At 34.2% G+C, this 23385-nt stretch overlaps 3 protein-coding genes across 3 annotated transcripts; all 3 read right to left on the bottom strand.

Moving 5' to 3' along the window:
• Positions 1-86: 86 nt before the first annotated feature.
• Positions 87-3030, bottom strand: LOC141720845 (rac-like GTP-binding protein 5). The gene is made up of 8 exons (XM_074523486.1): positions 2881-3030; positions 2551-2736; positions 1629-1716; positions 1436-1545; positions 1279-1342; positions 742-806; positions 582-647; positions 87-496 (listed from the first exon to the last, which is right to left on the bottom strand). Exons 2-8 carry the CDS (start codon positions 2647-2649, stop codon positions 395-397), a joined length of 594 nt encoding a protein of 197 aa, XP_074379587.1. The 5' UTR covers positions 2650-2736; positions 2881-3030; the 3' UTR covers positions 87-394.
• Positions 3031-5292: 2262 nt separating this feature from the next.
• LOC141720843 (ABC transporter B family member 13-like) lies at positions 5293-11867 on the bottom strand. Its single transcript, XM_074523481.1, has 11 exons — positions 11845-11867; positions 11403-11766; positions 10712-10766; positions 10434-10609; positions 9931-10131; positions 9473-9732; positions 9066-9379; positions 8705-8928; positions 7128-7917; positions 6793-7034; positions 5293-6666 (listed from the first exon to the last, which is right to left on the bottom strand). Exons 2-11 carry the CDS (start codon positions 11682-11684, stop codon positions 5464-5466), a joined length of 3747 nt encoding a protein of 1248 aa, XP_074379582.1. The 5' UTR covers positions 11685-11766; positions 11845-11867; the 3' UTR covers positions 5293-5463.
• A 2439-nt stretch (positions 11868-14306) lies between these two features.
• Positions 14307-19816, bottom strand: LOC141720842 (uncharacterized). The gene is made up of 5 exons (XM_074523480.1): positions 19330-19816; positions 17300-17424; positions 16761-17075; positions 16495-16664; positions 14307-14840 (listed from the first exon to the last, which is right to left on the bottom strand). The coding sequence occupies exons 1-5, from the start codon at positions 19678-19680 to the stop codon at positions 14425-14427; spliced, it is 1377 nt and encodes a 458-aa protein (XP_074379581.1). The 5' UTR covers positions 19681-19816; the 3' UTR covers positions 14307-14424.
• Between the last annotated feature and the right edge of the window lie 3569 nt (positions 19817-23385).

Here is a 23385-nt window from a genome sequence, read left to right as displayed (position 1 = left end):
GAAGGAAATTCTAAAGCAAGCAGGCACCGGTTCACCAGTGAGACGCATTATTAAAAAATTGCAAATAAAAAAACAAAAAAATAATGTGTTGCACAAGATTGTTATTACATTATATCGGTCATATATGTTAAATTGGAATAAGAACTTCAGTAAAACATGTTTCAAGGACTAGTAAACAATTACACAGATGGCAAACATTCCAGTTAGAGCAGATCAAATAACTAGATGAATTAAACGCAATCTCTAACAAGGCGAGGGGGACGCTACAAGATATGGTCGGTGCTTCGTCAATGGATGGACAACTAAAATGAAAACTTTAAAAGTAACAAAGTAAATGCACCAAGGGAAGGAGACAGCTTTCTTGCTTAAACAAGCAACTCTAGTGTTCCCTAGATCACAAGATTGAGCAAGCTTTTTGGCCCTTTTTTTTCTTCTTCTTTTGCTTAGGCGGTTGGAGTACTACTTTGATAGCCGCATCAAAAACTGCTTTCACGTTCTGCAGTTCATGGGGTAACATGTTACATTAAACATATTCACTTCCAAGAAGCTGGACGACCGAATGAAATTATTAGAGGACATACCTGTTGTGTCTTTGAACTACATTCAATGTAAGCCGGAGCTCCAATCAGTTTCCTCAGATCCTCTCCCTTCATGTAAGGAAAAAATATTCGGATATTTGTAAAAAGAAATCGAGCTAGCCTAGAGAAAGAAACAACTATGTATGGTCTTGGAAGTTTTTACCTGAGCTGAAGTAATGGGGACTGCACCAGGGTGGTCTAGAAAGAACTGCTTATCATCCCTCAAATCTGAAAGCAACAATGATCATAAATTATTTAATGCTTTGTAAAAATTGCTTATGGATATACTTGTAACTTGCAAGTTAGAATTGGCAAATTGCTTCCATTACCAAGAAAAACTACTAATGACATACCAATGTTTCATTTAAGATACAAAGTGAGATCTTAGACCAGAAAAAAAAAACAAGAAAAAGTTTCTGAAAAGAGCCTGGCAGAACCAAAATCCGATTTTTTTTCAACCTGCACAGTTCAAAGCAGTGCTGACTGACGAATGTCAACTCACTTGGGTTAGTCTTGACCTGCCAACTCGTAAAATGATTTTTTTTAATTCTAAATTCGTGTTATAGGTCACAATGCATGTCTTGCGGCAGATACTCAACGATTTAACTGATACAAGCTTTATCTTAACATGGTAACTTATCATTCATTTCACAGATAGAGACTGCAAGTTGTAGAAGTACTAGATCTGTTAGTATCTTACCAAGCTTTGTTCCAACAAGAATTATCGGAACTCCAGGTGCATAGTGCCTAAGTTCGGGAATCCACTAAAATGATAGTAAAGGAAAAAGAAATCAGCAAATCGCGGAGGAAGTTCGTTATTAATGCACACGCCGATTAAACCCCAGACACAACCTCACCTTCTTCGCAACATTTTCATAACTAGCCTTGCTAATGAGGGAAAATGCAAGAAGAAATACATCTGCTCCGCGATAGCTTAAGGGTCTCAATCTATTGTAATCCTCTTGACCTGTTAAAATATACACAATACAGAATTCAAAAGATGAAAGTTATAATACACCATTAACTGAAAAACAGGTCTCGTGCAATTACCTGCAGTATCCCACAAGCCTAGGTTGACGGTGCTCCCATCCACAACCACATTTGCACTGAAATTGTCAAAGACAGTTGGCACATAATCCTAAGGACAAAGGTGACACCGAAGATTTTATTATTGCTCCCAAATGATAGTGACAAGGACAGAATGAGCCATTACATATGAACTTCAAAAACACTTTTACAATCGTCATTGGCAAATTGTTTCAGTATATATTATTTCTTATGCACGAGAAATGACTAAAACAATGTATAATCTGTCTAATGTAATAGAATATCAATTCACAGCTCCCTTTCCAAAGTCATTAACATCTAAACAAGACTGCAATACCAGCATCTTAATTCTGAAACAGTCGTCAATTCAAAGCGAAGCATAGATAGACAAATTGTTACTGATAAAAAAACTTCAATAAAGGAACACACTCCCTAGATAATGAAACGGGTAAAAACAATATAAATGAATTTAGTTTCAAATTTTTTACTAGCTGACATAGCAAACATACAAGGCCCCTTCCCTATATTGTATATCATTTATCCCAACTCTAACAATTCACCGTAATGCCAATTCACCGAAATCGTCATTAACTCAAAAAATCAAGCATCTAATATGTAAACAGTCAAGTAATCCCTAAAAATTCTTAAAACCAACAGACAAATGAAACAGACAGGAATTGAAATACGATAACAAACACTCGAAGATAAGTTGAACACAAGAAACAGGCCTCAACATTTAATTTTGGTACACTTCTCCAACCTCTCCAATCACCAAAACAGTCCCTAAACACACGTATTTCTTGGTTTTATTAAATGTTACCCTAAAGATTCACAAGATCAAAACCAAATTGCAAAAACAATTAAAATAAGCCTTCAATTATTCGATAAAAAAGATGACTTTAAACACAAAAACAAGAGAACTAACCGTGGGGAAAGTGTTGCTGGTGTAAGAAATAAGCATACATGTTTTACCAACAGCACCATCACCAACTGTAACACACTTAATAAACCTAGAAGCACTCATTTTTTCCCAGATCTTTCTTTTAAATCTTGTTTCTTTGTGATTCTTGAAATCAAGAACACAATTTGAGACACCCCTTTTGTTTAAACCCTAAGTATCAAGAAAAATCAAGAATCATGTGAAAAAAAGAGAGCAAGTGAAGGTACAAATATTCAAAACCCAAATGACAAAATAGATAGATAGATAAAAAGATTGTATGTATAAAAAGATAAAAAGAGAGAGCAGAAAAATCACCAGAAAGAAGAAGAGAGGTACAATGTTGTTGAGGGCGCTGACCCAAAAGACAAGAAGCTACTAAAACTAAGCCAACCGTTTGCCAGCTACTCTATGTATAAAATATAGTGTTTATTCAAGTTGTTTTGTTTTACTGTCAGTTGATCTATTTGATATCCAGTCATTTTCAATAACAGTCTACAGTATATTTATACACATTTTAGTGTGTGTGTCACATTTGTAATTATTAACTTGACTGTTTCCCTTCATAACTTGAATTTTGGTTTTTAAATTTTGAATACACATGTATTTTGAATGTATAGTGAGCCTTTTACGTAATATCTTAATGTTAATAACTGTAGAACTCCGACAGAAATAATTAAATAAAAATTATATAATATTTCATTATTTTACCAACTTGATTTTACTTGCAAATATAAGTAACCCTCCTTTCATCCCATTTATATTATTCTTTTTACCGATTAATTACATAAGCACATAAATAGAAATCTTGACATAAGACCTACCATGATCCCATTTATATTGTTACTTTCCCCAACTTTGGCCAAATTGACCTTTCTAATAAATATTACCCAGTACATGATAATTATTTTTTTGTAAAAATTAGTACATTAACCCTATTTTAATAATTTTAAAGAATAGTATGCATTTTGAATTTACAGTTATAACCTTTTAGGTAAAATACCATGATATTGATAAGTGTAGTATCCTGACAAATATATATAAACAAAGTGTAGTATAATATTTGATTTTTTGATAAATTTTTAATTTTAGTTTTAAGCTTAAATAATAATTTTTATTTAAAAGATAAACACGGTGCTCGATACATAAAAATAAATGAGGACTTTCAAAATAATACCCATAAAATTATGGTAAAACTGCTGAGTCCCATTTTTAGCATCGTTAAGATGTGTTGTTTTACTTTTTAATTTTTCCACAACTTCAGAATGCTACAAGTTGAACATCTTATTTTATCATGAATATTTCTCAATCCGTCATTTGTCCCTTTTTTACAAAACCTAATAGGGCTTTTAAAAGTTATATACAAAAATATACTCACGCATTTTAAGACTCTTCTCTAGTATAATTATATAACTTATTTTGAAAATTTTCTTTTTCTGAATAATAGTTTAAATATTTAATATTTATTCACAAGAAAAAAATTTAAAAAATAATTTATGTAGCTATACTAGATAGGAGCCTTAAAATGCGTGTCAAACACTTCATTTCAAATGTTAAAATTCAAATGGACGGAGGGAGTGCATATATTTAGAGCATCTCCATAGGAACATCTCTAATTTTGTTTTAGACTGAATAATCAGTATATATAATTTTATTTTTGTTAGTCGAATTGTATTTTTATTTTAGTTTTGTGTTAGTCTACATCAATTGTATAATGTACTTTTTTATTCTGGATAAATAAAATATATTATTTTGTTTATCCAAGTTTATTATATAATTTTTTTATAATAATTATATTTAGTTTGCTTAAATTTAATTTAGCCCGAAATAACAAATTAGAATAATATAGATAGAGGAAATTGACTATAATATTAATTAAAATTAGAATTGATCGACCTAATAATTAGAATTTAAATAATTAAGTAATTTCAGCTCGTACCGACCGACCGACTAACAAATTTTTAATATTTTGTTATAGTATAGATTTGAGTATATATTATATTTTAATAGCATATCTATAATTTTTTAAAACAAATATGTAATTTGAAAAATAACCCTGCATCTTACTACTTAGAATTTATCAATATCAAAGTTTTAAGCGGCTAACAGCCAAAAGTTGAAGGATCAAGGAATGCTTTGATAGTTTGATTAAACTTTTAAAATCTATTTTATTTTATGTGTTACTGCGTCAGTCCCGTTAAACGTTTCCTCTTTTAACTTTCTGTAAACGATTAACTACTAATTTACGTCTAATCTATAATATGAAACATAGTCATGAGTGATCTCGTTGGATTCGTATTTATCAGTATTTTAATACAGTGAAATTTTTATATTTAATACTAATACGAATTTAAAGATATTAACAATTAAAAGTGTGCATTGACAAACGTATTCAAGACAAGTAGAAAACGTTTTAGGCAGGTTGTTATTTATTTGCAAAAAAGAAGTTTGAAGATAAACAATCAGCCCGAAAGGCATCACGCGGCTCAAGTGCAAGGGGACGAATACAAAAGTAAGGTCCACCCTGCATGTGCATTGCAGTTAAGGAAGATCACCAACTATTCACCTACTTCCTTTCATTTCTTATTCTGCTTTTGTTTTTTTCTTATACATTTACTATAATTTTTTGAAAAAACTATGTTAAATTCTTTCACTTCAAGTAAAAAGTAAATTCGAAAAGTTAAACTTGGATGCATAAAAGAAACGAGTTCAGGCTGCAAAATATAATAGTTCAATATAATAATTTTTTATTAAACTTCATAATTCCGACTAAGCCATACATAAAATTGTGCCTTAGATTACAAGCCTGTTGTATGAGAATTCAGGTTTAATTTTCAAGTATAGTCCCTGTGTGAGTCAGTCTAGAAGACTGAGTGATCAATGACTTGTATGATGCATCCCTTATCCCTGCTGTAGATTAACTAACTGTGTATAGAAACTTTGAGGACTGCAAATGAGTTGGTCATGTGTGCCAATCTCAACCACCTTTCCATTTTGCAGCACTGCAATGCTGTCTGCGTCTCGAATTGTTGACAATCTATGAGCCACTAGAACTGTTGTCCTTCCTACCATTAGCTTATCAAGTGCTTCTTGCACTTGGCTTTCTGATGCTGTGTCCAGAGCACTCGTAGCTTCGTCCAGTAGAAGTATTGTTGGGTTTTTTAGTATTGCTCTTGCAATCGCCACTCGCTGTTTCTGCCCCCCTGATAATTGAACTCCTTTTTCACCAACTTCAGTTTGGTACCCTTCTGGCATTCTACTTATAAAGCCGTGGGCGTTTGCTGCTTTTGCAGCTTTCATTATCTCAATTTCTGATGCATTTTTGTTCCCATACTTAATATTTTCGTATATTGTTGTGGAGAACAATGCTGGTTCTTGCTGAACTAGGCCAATCTTTAGCCTCAGTGATTTTAAATTGATATTCTTAATATCAACTCCATCGATAAAAATCATTCCTGAAGAAGGGTCGTAAAATCTCATCAAGAGTTGAATCACAGTACTCTTTCCTGATCCACTTTGTCCCACTATAGCTAGACTCTTTCCTGAAAAAACTTTTAAATTCAAACCATCAAAAATGGTGATATCAGGTCTTGCAGGGTACTTGAAGCTTACATTCTTGAATTCTAAATCTCCTCTCATACTGGTCATTAGTGTTGAATCAGGGGAATTGGAGTTTATGGCTGATTTCCTGTGGAGAATTTCAAAAACCGAGTACAAGGCTTGAGATCCCTTGACAATGTCAGGGGCCAGAGCAAGTGTTTCTGCCACTGACAATGCAGTGATTATCAATATCATAAAACACTTAATTAGGTCACCGAAGTTTGCGTTCTTATCCTTCATTAAAACTGATGCATACCAGAGACCAAGTGCATATGAACAAAATGCAAAGAGCTGTGTCACACCATAGCCAAAACCGGATATATGGCCACGCAAGAGCGCCTGTTTGCTTGGTTCCTTCAGTTCAGATGCATATTGGAGGGCTATTTGATCTTCGGCGCCAAATGCAGCAACAGTACGGATATTGGCAATAGCTTCACATGCCACAGCAGTTGCACGCGAGTATGAACGGTTGTAATCTCCTCCAAATCCTTTTAGAAACAATTGCTGCATGAAAAAATAACAAAATAAGCAAACCACATGAGCATTATTTTTTATTGTTGTACCTGAACAAATAAATTACGAGCTTTGGGAATAAAAATGAAGACTAAACTTCTTTTGTCTACTACATACCTCTGCTATGGAAGCTCCAACCAGAAGGGGAAAGGTAGCAATGACAACAGACGATATGCGCCAACTCAAGGTAAAAGCAATGACAAATGCAGTCACCATTAGTGCCAAATTTTGCACAATCGTCGAGAGACGGTCAGCCAGTGAACTTCGTACTAATGTTGCATTTGCTGCCAACTTTGATGTTAATGAACCAGTACTATTTTCATCCGAATCAAACCAACCAACCTCGTTCGAAAGGATAGCTGATTTAAAGAGGAAGAAATTAGTTCTGGAAATAGATACCATACAACATATGAAAAAGGTGGCATATTGACTGTAAAGAGAAAGAAAAGAACCTGTAAACATCAATTGGCGAACCCTCATTGTAAGGCGCTCTCCCATTAAGGTGTAGAAATAGTGTTGCAGCCAATAAACGGGAATACACAAAATAGCTCCTCCAACAAATATTAATGAAACCCATTGAATTTCTTGTTTAATATGGTGACTGTTGTAAGAGTAGAATGCAGTCAATATATATGTGATTCCGAAAGCAAATAGAGGAGCTGACATACCGGCTAAAATCGCACCAACTGAGCCAAGTACAGCATAGGGCCACTCTGGTGCATTTAGTTTGACAAGTTCCCAAACTGAAGATGTTGAAGCAGAGCTATCTGATGCTAGCTTGTGTTGAGCTAGTTGAATCTCCTTTAATTTCAGTAACCTAGTCTCATGTTCATTGCTATGATTATCAGTGAGGTCCTTATAATTAGATACTGCAGAAGTTTCAATGTCACCAGTTGTAACTGAATCTTTTAGATTTTCAGAAACTTGAAGTCTTACGAGGGCTGCGAATTCTCCACCTCTAGACACTAGCTCTGAGTGATTTCCCTGCTCAGTAATCTGACCGTTATTCAGGACAAGGATCCGATCAACACTGCGAATAGTAGATAATCTATGAGCGACAATAATGGCAGTCCGACCAGACATAACTTTGTGTAGTGCCTGCTGAACAACGATTTCTGATTCTACATCAAGTGCACTTGTTGCCTCATCAAGAAGAAGTATTTTCGGGTTTCTAAGCATTGCTCTTGCAATTGCGATTCTTTGTTTTTGCCCACCAGACAGCTGAGTTCCTCCTTGTCCCACCTAATGAAAAATATCGGCCAGTCAAAGATTTGAAAACAGGAATCGACTCTTGATAAAACTACTCGAGTGTGGCGCAGAGAGACTTCTAAAGCACAATAAGAGCACCTGAAGTCTAAAATTAGTAATACAGTTATGCTACGATAAATTACACACCTCTGATTTCTGTACGATTACGTGCTGGCTATCCATACGAGGTTTATCTAATGGTCAATAGGATTTAAACATGAAGGCTCCCATTTGAACAAGGTCCCTTCATTAATTGCAGGTGCACCCTACACCTACGTGAAACTGATGATAATGGATATACACTCCACATTTTGTTAAAATGTGAAGCCAACAATCTAGAAAAGTGTCTAGTGATAGCCTATTCATGAAGTAGATTGCATAGTTTTCAACTGTATTTAGGGAAATAACATAAACTTCTGAGAAAAGATTAGCGTTGCTGGCGAGAGCCAGCTTCCATGTCAGAAAGCTCATTCAAGATCAGGACAACTTGTCAACCGGTTACGTGAACCAGACAAAGTTTCGACGGTTTACCCTGTAAATTCGCTTAGCTTTTATTCTCATGATGTACCCTGTAAACATAAGTTTTGCATTATTAAAGGCTCTTGGCATTATCGACTTATAGTTACCTTTCCCGGAGTTTAAACGTGATCATTCATGTACTTGTGACATGCTTCCGTTTCATTATCACATCATCTTAAAATATTCTTGTTCTTTTCTTTTAAAGTTTAGCATTTATCTATTACAGCCACCACTCGAGAATGAGAGTTCAGTGAGTACCTGCCTGAGTTTGATAACCATCAGGCAATCCCTGAATAAAAGAATGTGCATTTGCAGCTTTGGCCGCTTCAATTATGTGATCCATGTCGGCACCTTCTTTACCATATAGGATATTGAGAGCTATAGTTGTGGCAAACAGTGTTGGTTCTTGACTAACTAATCCCATTTGTTCTCTCAACCATTTCAACTGGATATCCTTCAGATCATGTCTGTCTAGCAGTATTTTACCTAGTCAGACAGCAAAAGAATCGAGTATTGAGAAATAATACATTGAAATAAAGCTATTGTCTTACTAAGTAAAACCATACACCATGGCATAAAATTGGAGTATTTCTTATTACTTATGGTGCTTTTATATAAAATACCTGAAGAGGGGTCGTAGAAACGTTGTATCAACGAAATGATAGTACTTTTTCCTGAACCACTAGGACCAACAAATGCAAAAGTTTTCCCAGCAGTTAAAGAAAAAGAAAGATTCTCAAACACCATTCCAGCCCTAGATGGATAACTGAAACAGACCTCAGAAAATTCAATCTGTCCATCGACTTTTGGCAACACCATCCTTTTTTCTGATATACTTGAAGGGTTAATGTCTTCTTCGATCATTCTTATTATGTTTGTAGCCGCAGCTCGACCTTTAGCAATGGCGGCAAGATTTGGAGCAGCCTGACCAAGAGCGCTGCAGAAATAGATGTTCCAGTTTCTGTAAGGTGGCAGATTCATGACAATTTATCTAAATGAGCATGCTTGTTATCTTCGTTATGAGACTTACAATCCACTGAAGATGACATTAATAATTGTTGTAAATGCGTTTCCGCCATTTGTTTCTCGATGCCTGACAAGTACACTGGCATACCATAGAAGTAATGCCCAAGAACAAAACAGAAGGCCATATGTAAAACCCACACCAATGCCTTTAGCCATTCCACTCTTCTTCCCCAGTTTGAGAGCATTTTTAAGTGATCCAGAGTATGCCTCAACTGCTTGATCCTCACCCACAAACGAGTATACCGTACGAACTTGGGAAATAAACTGATCCAAGCAGTGAAGTAAATTCATTCATCATTACTGAAACTAGCTGATAAGATAGATATTGAAAGTTTTGAGGGTCTAGTGTGGATTGCAAAGAGGATTGGACCACACTCTGGAACAGCTGCTATTAACTCTTTACATTTGAAGTTTAAAGTGTAGAAATATATTTTTGCGCTTTGGAGAGAGATCTGTACTCACCTCTTCTGCAATTTTTCCTGCTTCAGCATAAGCAGCCTCGCTTTTCTCTGACAATGTAGACATTATTACTGTATAGCCTCCTCCAGCAACAGCTATCAGTGGAACAACGGCCAAGGTTACAAGAGTGAGCTTCCACACTGAAATAAATCCTAGTATAAATCCCAAAATGAATTGGGAAAGATATCGTATACTGTGGCCTATCTGCATTAAAATTCAGAGGAAGTGGCAAGTAAGTTTATATATCATGTAGCAATTAGTATGGACATAAGCATACGAAGTCAACTAAGCCTCGCAGGAGTGCACACTATACAGAGTACTCATGGACATGGCTGTATCATTAACACCAACTGCTGCAATCATCCAGGTAAAAAAGTTTATAGGTAACCGAAGGTCTAGCTCTAGCTGCTTGTATACCTCACAGTTTACACTTACCATAAAAGCAAAAGACACAGAAAAGAAGAGGGAACGCGAGTTTAAAATCTTTAGCTAGCTGCATCACGAACCTTGTCACCTATAGCATCCTGTACCAGTATGGCGTCACTTGATATGTGAAAAGTTAAATTTGTATCCCTTGCTTGAGTGTCAAAAAATGTTATATCCTTCCTCAATACGGATCGAAGATACTTGAATCGCAGAGAAGCAGTCTGTCTTTCTCCAGTTTGTGTCCAGCATGCGACTCCTAGAAACAAGTAAACAGGATGCTGATATTACTGAAAAACAGTCTATCGGTGGACAAGACTAACACAAAAAGCTAATAAATATAATGAAAATATGAACTTACCAATCCAAGCTGATACAAGCACAACTAATCCAAGATAAACTAGGTATAATGCATGCTGCATAGAAAAAGAAAAGAAGTTGTGAGTGTGCCAGGTCTAGCGGGTTACTGGTAGCAGGACTTGTGAGGCTCAGCATTTTTATCAAATAAAATAAGTTACTTTGTAAGCAAAGTAATTGTTCATCAGTCTATCCAGTATCCACCAGGTCTAGCAGGTTTCAGGTAAGTAACAAGACCATTATAGCTTTGCCTTCTGGGATAAACTAATCGATAGTCTGTACTTATGTCAAAGGCAACTAGTTTTTTCTTTACTTTTTAGCATTACTCTCACAAAAGTTCTAATTTTCTGCAGAGTTACGAAATCATATTATCAGCCATGGTCAATAAACTGAATGTTAAACTCAGTCGCATCACTTTACGGCCTGGGACAAAATAACTGAGAGTTTCAACCGATATGCAATGGTAACGAGAACCTGATTGATACGCGGGAACAGGTGGCAATGACGTGAAGGTCTAATAGACATTTAAGCTTAGTTATTCAGATGTATAAGACTACTGAACATTCACAAGTAGGATCATATAAACATGTGACAGAAAGAATATGAACTAATGAACTCTAAATTTTGGGATGACAACTCTAGGAAACTGAAGTGATCCAGAACAAGGACAACAGGTCCAGAGAGAAGAGACCAACCTTAGAAACCTCCAAAGATGATCTATGAGGATCTGAAGACATATGTCCTAGTAAGTCAATCATGCGACCAAACAAAATGAAGAAAACAGGAAGTGCAGCACCATGCATACATGACCCAACACTTCCGATGAACATCAATATATAATCTTTAGTATCAGCTGCAGCAAAGAGTCCAAATAATGAAACAATCTCTTTTTGGCTTGAGAGTGACTCTGGTCGGTTCTTTTCTGAAACTGCAATTTCGTCATTATTTAGCTCAGGGGAAAGTTCCAAGTCTCCCATAATGAATTTAGTTTGAGAGAAAGATTGAAATGCAGAGTCGAAGGTACTTGATCATGGAGAGCTTGTCGAGACGAGGAGTTTCCTGCCAATAAAATAAATGACTTATGGTTGGGCAACTAAATCTTCGGCTTCTTAAAAGTGCTCTGTGACATTACCATACCTGATGCAAGTAGGCCAGCATTGTTTTATAAACTCAACTGATGGCATGCCACTGTATTTGATAACAACTCATTTAAGACAACTACTGTTTTCACTAGTATTCCTGATTTTTTATTCTGTACTGTCAATATGTAACTAACTTTTCTTTCAAAGGTTTGTGGACTCTCTCACTTAATTTCACTACTAAACAGGATCTTCAACTGAGAACCAAACTGGGGTTCAGTATCATGGTACTTCTTCTGACATACAGTGAAGATAATGTACAAGTATGTTAAGCTTATTTAGTGATTGTATCAAGTAAAAAATTTCTTATATTCTAGAAAGGCTGGTTCAAACAACAGCTAAAATCTAGTAACTACACTACATTTAGATTACAGCCTGCTAAATTGAATATGAACATTGATGAATATCTTTGACATCAAACATCATTGATGTCATTCCAGCACATCCGATAGCAACTCTCTAGCTGTGGATGAGCTTTCCTTGTGAGTATGTACAACACAATCCCCATTGCATTGCGAGTCCCTCTCTGTAGCAGTACATATTGAAAGACATTACAAATAAAATACAAAAATTAGTGGTTAAAACTTAAAATATGGAATAAAGTCGACTTAACATGAACTATTCAATATCGGACTCCTTTTTTCTCGCTAATAATTAATCATAATAATAACACTGATAGGCAGTAGACTCAATGTTTGAGTGTTCACATATCTGAAAGTCTCGTGTAGGAACAGATGTACCTGGAAAACTTTAGTAATCTGAGAACAAACAGCGCGGAAGTCATACTTGCCTTTCTGTATTTACATTCACTAATTCATATCAAAGTAGTCTACTTACTGGCAGCAGCATGATTAGCTTATGAGTAGCAATATCTGACATTGGAATCAACAAATGTATGCCATTCCCAATCAACATTCTATCATTTTGTTTTTTTAGGAATCAAATTTGTTTTTTGAATCAAATAACTTTAGAAATCTGATACCTCAAAATTCTATAATTAATATTGTTACTTATTTTTATAATAAATATTGCTGAGTAACATGAAACAAATGCAACTATTTGTAAATTTGTAAAAAGAAAGTTAATACAGTTCATGCATACATTGAGTTGCATGAAATAAATGTGAATTTGTAGATCACTCTTCCGATAATATTTCAACTTCCATGATTATAATCAGAGCAATGCTACATGCCCCCGAAAAGTATCCCAAAAATATTCACAAATGATACATAACGTTATTTTATTCGTATGACTCATATTAATACATGAGGGTCCATTTTATTAATGAGAAAGCAAATAATAACATTACGACAACTCGGTAACATTTTCAGGAACTCTACCAATTTCTCTTATAATTAATGTATGTTTGGATTCGGGTTTTATGAAACAAGATAAGTTGAAGCTGATATATAACAAACTTTAAAGATAAGCATTCTGAAAAGGAAGGAAGGAAGGGGTAAATAAAGTTGGGCGAAATTGAAGAATAACACGCAACACAAGCTTGGCCATTCATGAGAGCACCGACGAGCAATTAATATTCATGCCTGCCCCAACAAACTGCTTGATGTTGTAATTCGAGTTTCATTTTCCTACATATAGGTAACTAGTTAAGGTAAATAATAGTAGTAGTAGTACACAGTACAGTAGTAATTTAAAGATGGAAACAGAGCAAGTATTTTGACTTCTGTGAAGGAAAAGCTCACACAGGGTGAGATTATCAACCGAGACTAATAATTGTGTATTTTTGTGCATCCCCGAGTAAGGTTCCTTAACAACTCACTTGAAGAAAGCCAACAAGCATTTGCACTACCAAGGGTTTAAACCGGAACTTATCAAGTAAAAAAGATCAGACTAGGATGAGAACATTCCACATAAGTTACTAAAACTTGCAGCATCCTGGTTTTATTATGGCTATGCAACAGTATTTCTCAACTTGATCTAAGTAAAGAACTTGCTACAGAACCTTGGACAAGATAATTTACCAATACTACCATGTCTACTTGCTGCAAAAACTAGTGCTACGGCGTTTTTAAGCCAATGTCGAACATGAAGAAGTGGATGAAAAAACATCCACAATGGAATATGCTTAAAATCCACTAGCGATACAACGAGATGTTTACAGTTTTCTCTGCTGGAGGCCCAGATTCATCATCCACGTTGTTCTAAAAACGGAAGTACTCGACTGATTTCTCCTCGGCAAATGAGAGATCAGTATATAAAAGCTGGTGGGGAATTATGTGTCTGATCTATTGTTCACCGCGGATTGATCTGCAACTCATGTAACTGGTTTCAGGAATATAGGATATATCTGTTCTAGATTTGTATCATTTATATAGCAAAATATTCAGATGGAAGATTGCTGCAGTTGAAACATAAGTTACATATAAACATATTTATATATATCTAAACATCATCACCTAGGTTAGAAGTTTTTTCAACTGACTTACAAGTCCAACCTGATTTATAATAATCAAAAATATAAATTAATTAACTAATTATGTTACTGTTACAAAATTGTCATTGTTTTGTTACAAAAAAAATGGGTGACAAAATTTATGACGAATTTAATGAATACTTATTACTGACTTCTTAAAGGGTCTGCAAGCCAACCTTGATCAATTGAAACCTGAGTGACCTTTAACTTCAATGCCTCAAATTCGTCATTCTGTCTTTCTTCAATGGTCAACCATGAAGACAAACAATGCTGAATCAATTCATACCTGCTACAGTTGGATAGTGTCCCTTTAGAGAACTTGATATTCCCGAGCCTTGTTAAAACTTCCAAATTAGATCCCGAGGGATCTTTGATAAAATCTTCCAGATTATCCCGTATAGCTTTGCACCAGATTGGCCGGGCCACCTTAAGAAATTCATGCACAGCCACCACCGGAAGACTAACACTTCCGAGATTTGATTCACTTTGTCCGCCTCTTCCATGAAAATCAGATCCTCCAACTTTCAAAAGATCGTAAACATCAGCTAGATCACTGTATGCTGTTCATTGAATGAGTTGATAACAGTTAAGGAAAGCAGCACAACTTATTTTCAGGCAAAGATATATATATATACATGTAAAACAACAATTTTCAAATGCATAAATAGCTTTCTACAAGAGCATCACTATTACACGTGCTTTAATAATAACAAAGGTCAAATAAGACTACTCCCCTAAATATGTTAGCTTATGGAAAATGAATTATTTAAAAAGTCATCGCTGAAGGCAAAAGAGTAGGCAAGGAGGTTTTAAAGTTAGACAGAGATCGAAATAGTCTTCAAATAAGCAAGCACTGCAATAAAGATTAAGAACGGTCATTATCTACCCTGCCAATAGAGATACGGGCATAATTCTATGATACAATTCAAACATATTCAGTTATCCAATATAAAAAATGAAAAAAAAATTATTTAAACAAAAAAAAGGAATTATCTCCAGTCCGAGGTTATCACGTCGACTAATAGTTTGACACCACATAATCCTATTGATGATGATGATGAAGCGGTAGATGAAGACAATGTTCCTACTGATTTAATGAGGAGAATAGTCAAAGAGATGGGAATTTAATGATTTCGAGATGAATGACTATGTTTAATTAGTTGATTTCACTCATTAATTATGTTTTTCTTTGCTTAGACATGCTTGACCTGTGGTATTTGAACTTACTATCTATTAACGATTTAAAATATGAAATTGATGTGTTTTTAGTGTTTACCTATATAATATTATACTGAATCTAGTAAATATATGTGTATGGAAGACTTGTCCATGTTTTACAATTAGTCTGGCAACTTGTCGACTAGTCGATTCCAAGGTACCTAGGCACCGAGGTTTCGCGCCGTGATAGCCTAGCTCCACTCAGATGAACTCATTCACCCCTAACAACTTATAGGATATGCAAAAAAAAGAGACGAGGAATCGAGGATATCCTAAAAAACTAGAATGCTGGCATAATGACTTGGGAAGGTGAGTAAATGTTGAGGAAACACTTCTGTCCATATTAGGCAAAAAGAGAGACAAGAAATATCTTACTAGACTATTTATTGTTGTCATGGCGCTCGACTAGTCACGAGTCACGACTAGTAGACTAGTCGATTTGAGAAAGTTGATTGGAGAGGTCGACTTGCGAATTGTCATATAGTCGGTTGACCAATCAGTCGACTTATCGACTAGTCGGTCGACTACTATAAAATCCAATCAAAATTTAAAATGAAAAAGAATATAAAAATTTAAAAACCTACTCAACATCAGCAACAATAAACATGCTAACCTCAGCTTATATATCTTTGTGTGTATGTGTGTGTGTTTATGTATGTATAAATTGATTGAAACTGAATATACATGTAGGATCATCTATTTAAGTATTCGTATAGTCAGCTATTTATGTGTGTACATGGAAGGGGAAAAAAGACATTTTGTAATTACCATATCTATTTTGTGATTGATATACATATGAGTATGGGAACTTTAGACGTTTGTTGTGGGAAACCACGTATACAAGATACATAACATTATATATTAATTAATTACCTATTATGAATTTGTCGACTAGCGACTAGTCGACAAGATGTCCCTCCGTCGACTCAACTCATCGACGTGACAACCATGTATATTGTATTGTTTCAAAAAAAGAAAAGAGTATAATAAATGTACCTGTCAATTTTCCATCTCTTCTATAAACTTCTATCCCGTGGAGACCGGCTTCTTTCAATCTTCTGATGATAGCAACTGGATTTTTTAATGCCCATGGATGAGCCAGCACAGCCACACCACCTGTTTCGCTTATCAGTTGTACTGCTTCTTCTACATCAGGTTCACTTCCCCTGGACACGAACAAGTAAAGCAAAATACTGTATTACATACATACAGATTAAGTTAAAAGCTAGACACTGAACAATAGTGTCAGCTTATTCACATACGTAGAATAAGCAGGTCCTCCATCATAAAGATATCGGGAAAAAGCTTGCTTCAGATTCTCGGCATGACCTGCTTCTACCATAGCCCGAGCAACGTGCACCCTCCCTGGAGCAACACCACTACCTGCAATCTTTGCAACATGCTCCAACTTAAGAGGCAACTTCAACTTGTTAAGCTTCGCGACCATGTTTTTCGCACGTAGGTAACGTCCATCTCTTATATCAGCTAAAAACTTCTCCAACTTCTCAGGTCTTGCCGCTCCGCAACTACTGTAGTAAGCAAGAATGTGCACAGGTTCTTCTGTTCCACATTCCCCACTGGATAGTCATTTTACCAAAGAAACGTATTAAACAGAGGTATCACGACCACGTTAACATCTATGTTTAACCGCTAAAATATTTTCACTATGTAAGAGGGATGTGTGACTAAGTTTTTCTGAAAGAAAACGGTGCATAGTATCAATATATATATAGTCTGAGAGGAAGGGAACTAGCATCTTCATACATAAGTAGCCAAAACCAGTATATAATATATAATTTACCCTGGATAAAAAATTGTGCTGATTTCAACACCTGGGATTATCTTTATGCCAAATTTATGAGCTGCTTCCAGGGCTTCCGGTATTCCCGACATTGTATCATGATCCGTCAGAGAAAGAACTTTTACCTGTTCGGAACATATTGGACCAATTAAAAAATTGCACTACATCAACAAGATCGGCATAATGCTGGTACAGTTAACCAGTAATAATTTCAAATACATGCACATATATTACACCATTAATAGTATATAAATGGTAGAGATTTTTTGCAGCCACAAAATACCCAGTCATCAATGGTCATTGCTCCTCTGCACACAATTACCTGTCTATGACTGTTATTGTCTAGGCCATCAGAATTAAATTATACTGCCTCAATTTCATCATTTTACGTCTATTTAACAAGTATTCTACTAAAAGAAGACTGACAGATGCTAGTTGCATAAGGTAAGGCGCTGACTTACACTATATCAATACTGTTTACACACAGATACAATGTCGTTTAAAATATTTCCCTTGCACGGGGTAAGGTACAATAGATTTTTTGGTGATAGAGAAGAGATGAATCGTCGGAGCCATAAGTTTCTTCTGATACAGCAATTGCTTCTGGTGTTATGATCGCAGGAAATGGTTAGAGAGAAATGAGAAGGAAATCGACATTCTTATTATTTTTTTCACAAGTGCCATCCATGTCACCACCACTTGCCCGGGCAGTGCCAGTTCAGCTATTAACTTCCTTCTACATTTTCCTTCCAAAAAATTTATGAACTTAGAAGTGATACCTCCATCAACTATAGCATTGCAAATAAGACCCCATACCATTGATTCAACTTGAGATCATTTGATCACTTGAATGACTGCTTTGACAATCAACCAGAATAGATGGCTTCTTCCCATATCTACCTGGGTAGATGTAGTTGACCTTAACAATCATTAATCTGAGACAAATCTTGCTACATTAATTGTCATTGATAAGAATTTTGTCATTACTGAAGTAAAGTGTCTATTTTTTTTTCTCTTTGAAATGCCTTGAGACATCAAACCCCTGCAGTCCAATGGGCTCACATTATTTGACATAACTTGAACGTACCCTGATTCTTCATTATTCTCAGGTTAGCTATTAGGTCATGACCGTTAACAAAAGACAGACTAGTGCATTTGGTTTAAATATTAAATCTTTATGTAGTCTTTGTCATAGAATAAGTAAGAGCACTGATCATTTTTTAATAAAAACACTAGAGCTAATATTTTTAAATCTCAGCCACTCAGCCAGTCTCAGCCCTTACCCTGGCTACTGTTATTCATGACTGTTGAAAATTTCCTTGTATTTCATTAGAAGGACACTCAAGTGCTTATTCCAGTATATTTGACTGAAAAAGAACACAACTCTCATCTATAGGGGCCTCATACCTCTACCAATTATCTAAGCAGTTTAATCAAGCAAACGATTTGTTAAAAAGTACGCATCTTTACTTAAGCCAGTGGAGATTGTTCCTCTCTCTTCTTCCCTGGGGAATGCCTTTCGTAGTTTATGAGCCAAAACTAATGGACCTTTTTTTAAGTTTCTTGATAAACCACTTAAAGTTCACTAGCCTTGAGGTAACTCAACTGCATTTGCTAGTTTCTATACAAAACATCAGTGTGAGAAAAACGATGACCAAGAGAAGTTATCCTAGAATACTTGGTCTAAACTTAAAAAACATTTACAATCCCAAAATAGAAAAGAAAGACCATCACCTAAAACCGTTACTATGTACTTGTTCAGTCTCATTCAGTGTAAGCTCGTAAATATAATAAATTAAACACTTGAAAACTGAAATTTCGAGATTAGAAACAAGCTAAAACTAAACAATTCCACAGTCAAATAAACAATCTATTAAAGATTCAAACTTTAAAGAGTACTAACAATAACAATAACAAGAAAGTCACAAAAATCAAATCTTTTAAACAAAACACAACAACCCTTTTAATATACACACATAATACATACAAAAATGCAGTAAAAGTAAAAGAGGGGGGATTGACAAACCGACCCCATTTTGATGAGCTCTTTCAACAAGCTTGGAAGGTGATAAAAAGCCATCACTACAAATGGAATGAGAATGCAAATCAAACACCAATTTATCAGAAAAGTTGGGATGAAAATGAACCCTAAATTCATCATCAAAGGAGGGATTGGATGAAGCTGAAGAAGCAGAAGATTGGCCCAAGAAAACCCATTCACTGACTGATTTATGAGCTGATAATTGGTCAACACTCAGCTTTCTCTTTGACCCACCTCTCTTCTTCTTCTTCTTTTTTCCATTGCTTTTCTTTGTATTTTCTTTGCCCTTGATGTTATTTGGTGTCTGGCTCTGGACCAACAAATTACTATCACCCATCATCGTATCCTTAAAACTGGGGAACGATAAAAGGTCTGATTCTACCTTAACCGACAGTATGTGATTAGGTTCGTCTCGATCATCTCTATCTTCCTAGTGAATTCGACTAGTTCCAGCACTGTTTGAATTTTATTCGGCTCCATTTGGTCATATTATTTTCTTTACGATTTTATAAATTACAATTACGGCTGAAAATGAATTTCGGTTTGAATTTGAATTCGACTTGTTAATAAATATTTATATTCGTATATAAAATAAGTGAATTCGAATTTTACTTAAATTTATTCGAGAAAAATTATAAAACAACTAATAAGATCAAATTAGTCGTATACTATGAACCTATCGAGTCGAATCCTACCATTCTGATATTCATTCATATTTATATAAAATAATTCGAATAATTTCAGAGTACTTAAATAAGTATTTATTAAAGATATTCGATTCGAATTCATTAATTATGTTCATAATATATACTAAAATAATATTCTACAAAATTATCACATTTTAATCTTGTAATTATTTACACGAGTATTCTTAATTTTTAGTATAATTTTAGAAAGAATTTGAATCTGAATATATAAAAACGAGTAATTTGGTACTTAATCGGGTCGAACCGAATCAAATATAAGTATTGATATTCGAATTCGGGGAGAATCTGAGCAAATTGTAAAAAAAATTGATTCGAATGTGGACCAAATCCAAACGAGTATATATAAATTCGAGTCGAATTTGAGTATACTACTGTTCGCAACTGTTCGACTCGTTTTCACCCTTGATTACCATGGGATTTTGTAGAATTTTTAGGATCCGCACGGATGTCTTCAATTTAATTACAAAAATAGGGTTTTTTTTGTTTTTGAGTAACCATTTTTTGAAATCGGATATATTTAGGAAAAATACATTTTCTGAATTACTAATTATTTTTAAAGATATTACCCAAAATATTAACTTTTTCAAGTTTTTTTCCGATTTTACTGTATTCTCAAAATATTTGGAAAAATACGGTGCAACCAAAATGGACCAAATATGCAATTAGTTACATCGAGTTTTTTTGTTGTTGTATTTGAGGTTATATGGAGTTTTAGAAATCCGTCGAGTTCGCATGTAGTGCATCAAGTTTCAAAAAATGTGTATTTTTTGCAAAATAAAAAAATAGTAGTTTGGCAAATAAAAATATATTTTTATAATATTTTTTTAAAAAATATGTGTTATTTTTAGTTGTATTTATAATTATATCTCAAGTCAAAATATTATTTCTAATTTAAAGTTATCATGATTAAATTTACTACTACACATCCTTAAAAGATGGTTGTATCTCTGATTTTCATAATTTAGTAATAATATATAAACTCCAAATTAAACTAAAGTTAGTACATTGAACAATGTGATGAAACGACAGTTGATCCCAACGCACATGTCATAGTACTTGATGGGGTCACATCAAACACATAACTCTAAAGCGCAGTCGTAATATCTTATAAAGGTCAGACATCGGTTGGACATGTACGTGTGGGACACAATGTTATTGGACAGTTCAGTGTATGTACATGTTGTTGAATAGACATCGACATGATTCGTTCCCACGAACGTACATGTGGTGCCTATTGGTATGCATACACCGGTAGTATAGACGCACGTTACACTTGCTGTAATATCCGGGACATGACGTGTAATTATTTTTATCAATAAATGATTTTTATGTGATTTTTGGTGAATTATCTGATGATTGGTGTTGTTATGTGAATGTTCATATGTGGTAAAATCTAGATATGTTAATTTCATTATGTCCAGAATAAAATATAGAGAATTAAGGTATTTTCTGGTAATTTTTAGAGTATTATATGATTTTATATTAATTTATGAATTTATTAACTATTTTCTGAATAATTACAAAATTATTTTATAAAGCCGGGAATCGTCCAATCTCAACCGTTTTTACGTTTCTACAACCCGAAACTCTTCCAAAAACTCCTTCATAACCTAATTTGGTAATTCCGGACATTTTCCATGTTTTGACTTTTTCGATCCGTCGATACAATATTTTCGATACGCTAACCCTTTTCGATAACATTATCTTCGTACAAATCGTTTTATAAAAGCCCGATTTTGATAATTATCCAAAACAGGATAATGCTTATCCAAAACAGGATAATGTTTATCCAAAACGATCGTATTTATAGTTACTTAGCGGCTAAGAAACATATTTATCATTCCAACACGATCCAGAACGTACTAATATTCCGTAAATATAAATAGCCCTTTTCTTATTTCATTTTACTCGTAAAATCATATTCTGACAGTACAAACCACTGAAAACCAGAGAAAACCCTAACAAGATACCGTTTTCTTGAAAATCAATCGCACAAACGAAGGTGTTATCGTACTCCGATTCAGGCGTGCAATATATCAAAACGAAGCTCTCGAAAACCTCTTTCTGAATCAATCATCTGTTTTTGTGCAAGAATCAAAGTATTTTTCTTATTTAATTATTTTATTTCGAATTTATTAAAGATTAAATTATGAATTTTTGTTCTTGATGTTTTTGATATGATTTGATAGCATAATCATGTAGATCTTTTCTTCCTGGTCATTTTGGTATATTATATGTCAAAAACCGAGTTCAATAACATTTAGAAAAGTGTGTTTGATTTCCGGATTCATAAATTAAGGTTTATGTTCTTGAATAATTTCAATTGAAAATTAGGTGTTTTTTCATTAGGGGTTATTAGACGATTTGAATGATTGGGTTGTGTTCCTGGTTAAATTTGGGATCGATTCAGGTATATATGTGCAACGAACGATTCCTGGATACCCCGTATTTGTGTTCGCCGAATTCTGGGAACGCTCACCGCTGACGAGTGTTCTTCACCAATTTCCAGTCATTTCAAGCATGGGTTGATGATTTGGTTTATGGAATAATGTTTATCTTGCTTTGTACTACAAATATGCACTTTCCTGTGTGTTTCTGGGCTCTGTAGCAATTTCCCGGCGAGCCTGGAGTCGCTAGCAATGGCTGCCGCCGACGAACTCGACGGAGACGGTGGCAAATTGCCATTTAGTCCCATTGCTTTTACAAAATTTACTTTTCAGTCCTTGCAGTTTCAAAACTTTATAAATATTGGATTTCTATTTATAAAAATTATAAAAACGATATTCTGCTTATTTCTATTTTCAGAAAATTGTTTTAATTATTTAAAAATCCCAAAAATTCATTATTTAATTTTTGAAAATTATTTTTAATTTAAAAATAAATCTTAATTATTTAATTAATAATATTAGTTGATAATTAATTATTTAATTAGTCAATTATTTAAATATTAATTGATTAATTAATTTAATTAGTTATTAATTAATTTTAATTGATTTAATAATTAAATTTAATTATTTGTTTTTGATTTAAATATTCCAAAAAATAGTTTCGAGCTTTAAAATATTATTTAAAATTATTTTCAAGGCTCGATAATTATTATAAAATTATTTTAAAGTTAAATTCGGGTGTTCGAACCCTATTATTTAATTATAAAATGATTCGGAGTCCAATTTTAATTCCGAAAAATGTTCAAAAATTCGTATTAAATACCTGGAAAATCATTTTGACCCCGAATCTTCTTTGAAAAATTATCTTGATCAAATATATTACGTGCTATGTGCTATATGTGATCTAATTGCTGTATAATATGATTGTATGTTCGTTGTTTGACTATTTTT

This window comes from Apium graveolens, chromosome 4 (genome assembly GCF_009905375.1).
Source record: "Apium graveolens cultivar Ventura chromosome 4, ASM990537v1, whole genome shotgun sequence".
Lineage (NCBI taxonomy): Eukaryota > Viridiplantae > Streptophyta > Magnoliopsida > Apiales > Apiaceae > Apium > Apium graveolens.
The sequence above is the reverse complement of the archived record's forward strand: the minus strand, read 5'-3'. Positions and strand labels throughout refer to the sequence as shown.

Bases quoted from the DNA above. Each gene is read 5' to 3' on its own strand.
- LOC141720845 (XM_074523486.1), bottom strand. From the start codon at position 2,649: ATGAGTGCTTCTAGGTTTATTAAGTGTGTTACAGTTGGTGATGGTGCT. The intron at 1,717-2,550 runs GTTAGTTCTCTT...CTTTGTCCTTAG, and splicing joins CCAGCAACACTTTCCCCACG to GATTATGTGCCAACTGTCTT. The intron at 648-741 runs GTAAAAACTTCC...CCTTACATGAAG, and splicing joins TCCCCATTACTTCAGCTCAG to GGAGAGGATCTGAGGAAACT.
- LOC141720842 (XM_074523480.1), bottom strand. From the start codon at position 19,680: ATGATGGGTGATAGTAATTTGTTGGTCCAGAGCCAGACACCAAATAAC. The intron at 17,076-17,299 runs GTAAATTATATA...ATGACTATCCAG, and splicing joins AGCACAATTTTTTATCCAGG to TGGGGAATGTGGAACAGAAG. The intron at 14,841-16,494 runs GTACATTTATTA...TTCAATGAACAG, and splicing joins AAGAGATGGAAAATTGACAG to CATACAGTGATCTAGCTGAT.
- LOC141720843 (XM_074523481.1), bottom strand. From the start codon at position 11,684: ATGGGAGACTTGGAACTTTCCCCTGAGCTAAATAATGACGAAATTGCA. The intron at 9,733-9,930 runs GTGAGTACAGAT...TGCTTGGATCAG, and splicing joins CAGGAAAAATTGCAGAAGAG to TTTATTTCCCAAGTTCGTAC. The intron at 9,380-9,472 runs GTAAGTCTCATA...CTATTTCTGCAG, and splicing joins AATGTCATCTTCAGTGGATT to CGCTCTTGGTCAGGCTGCTC.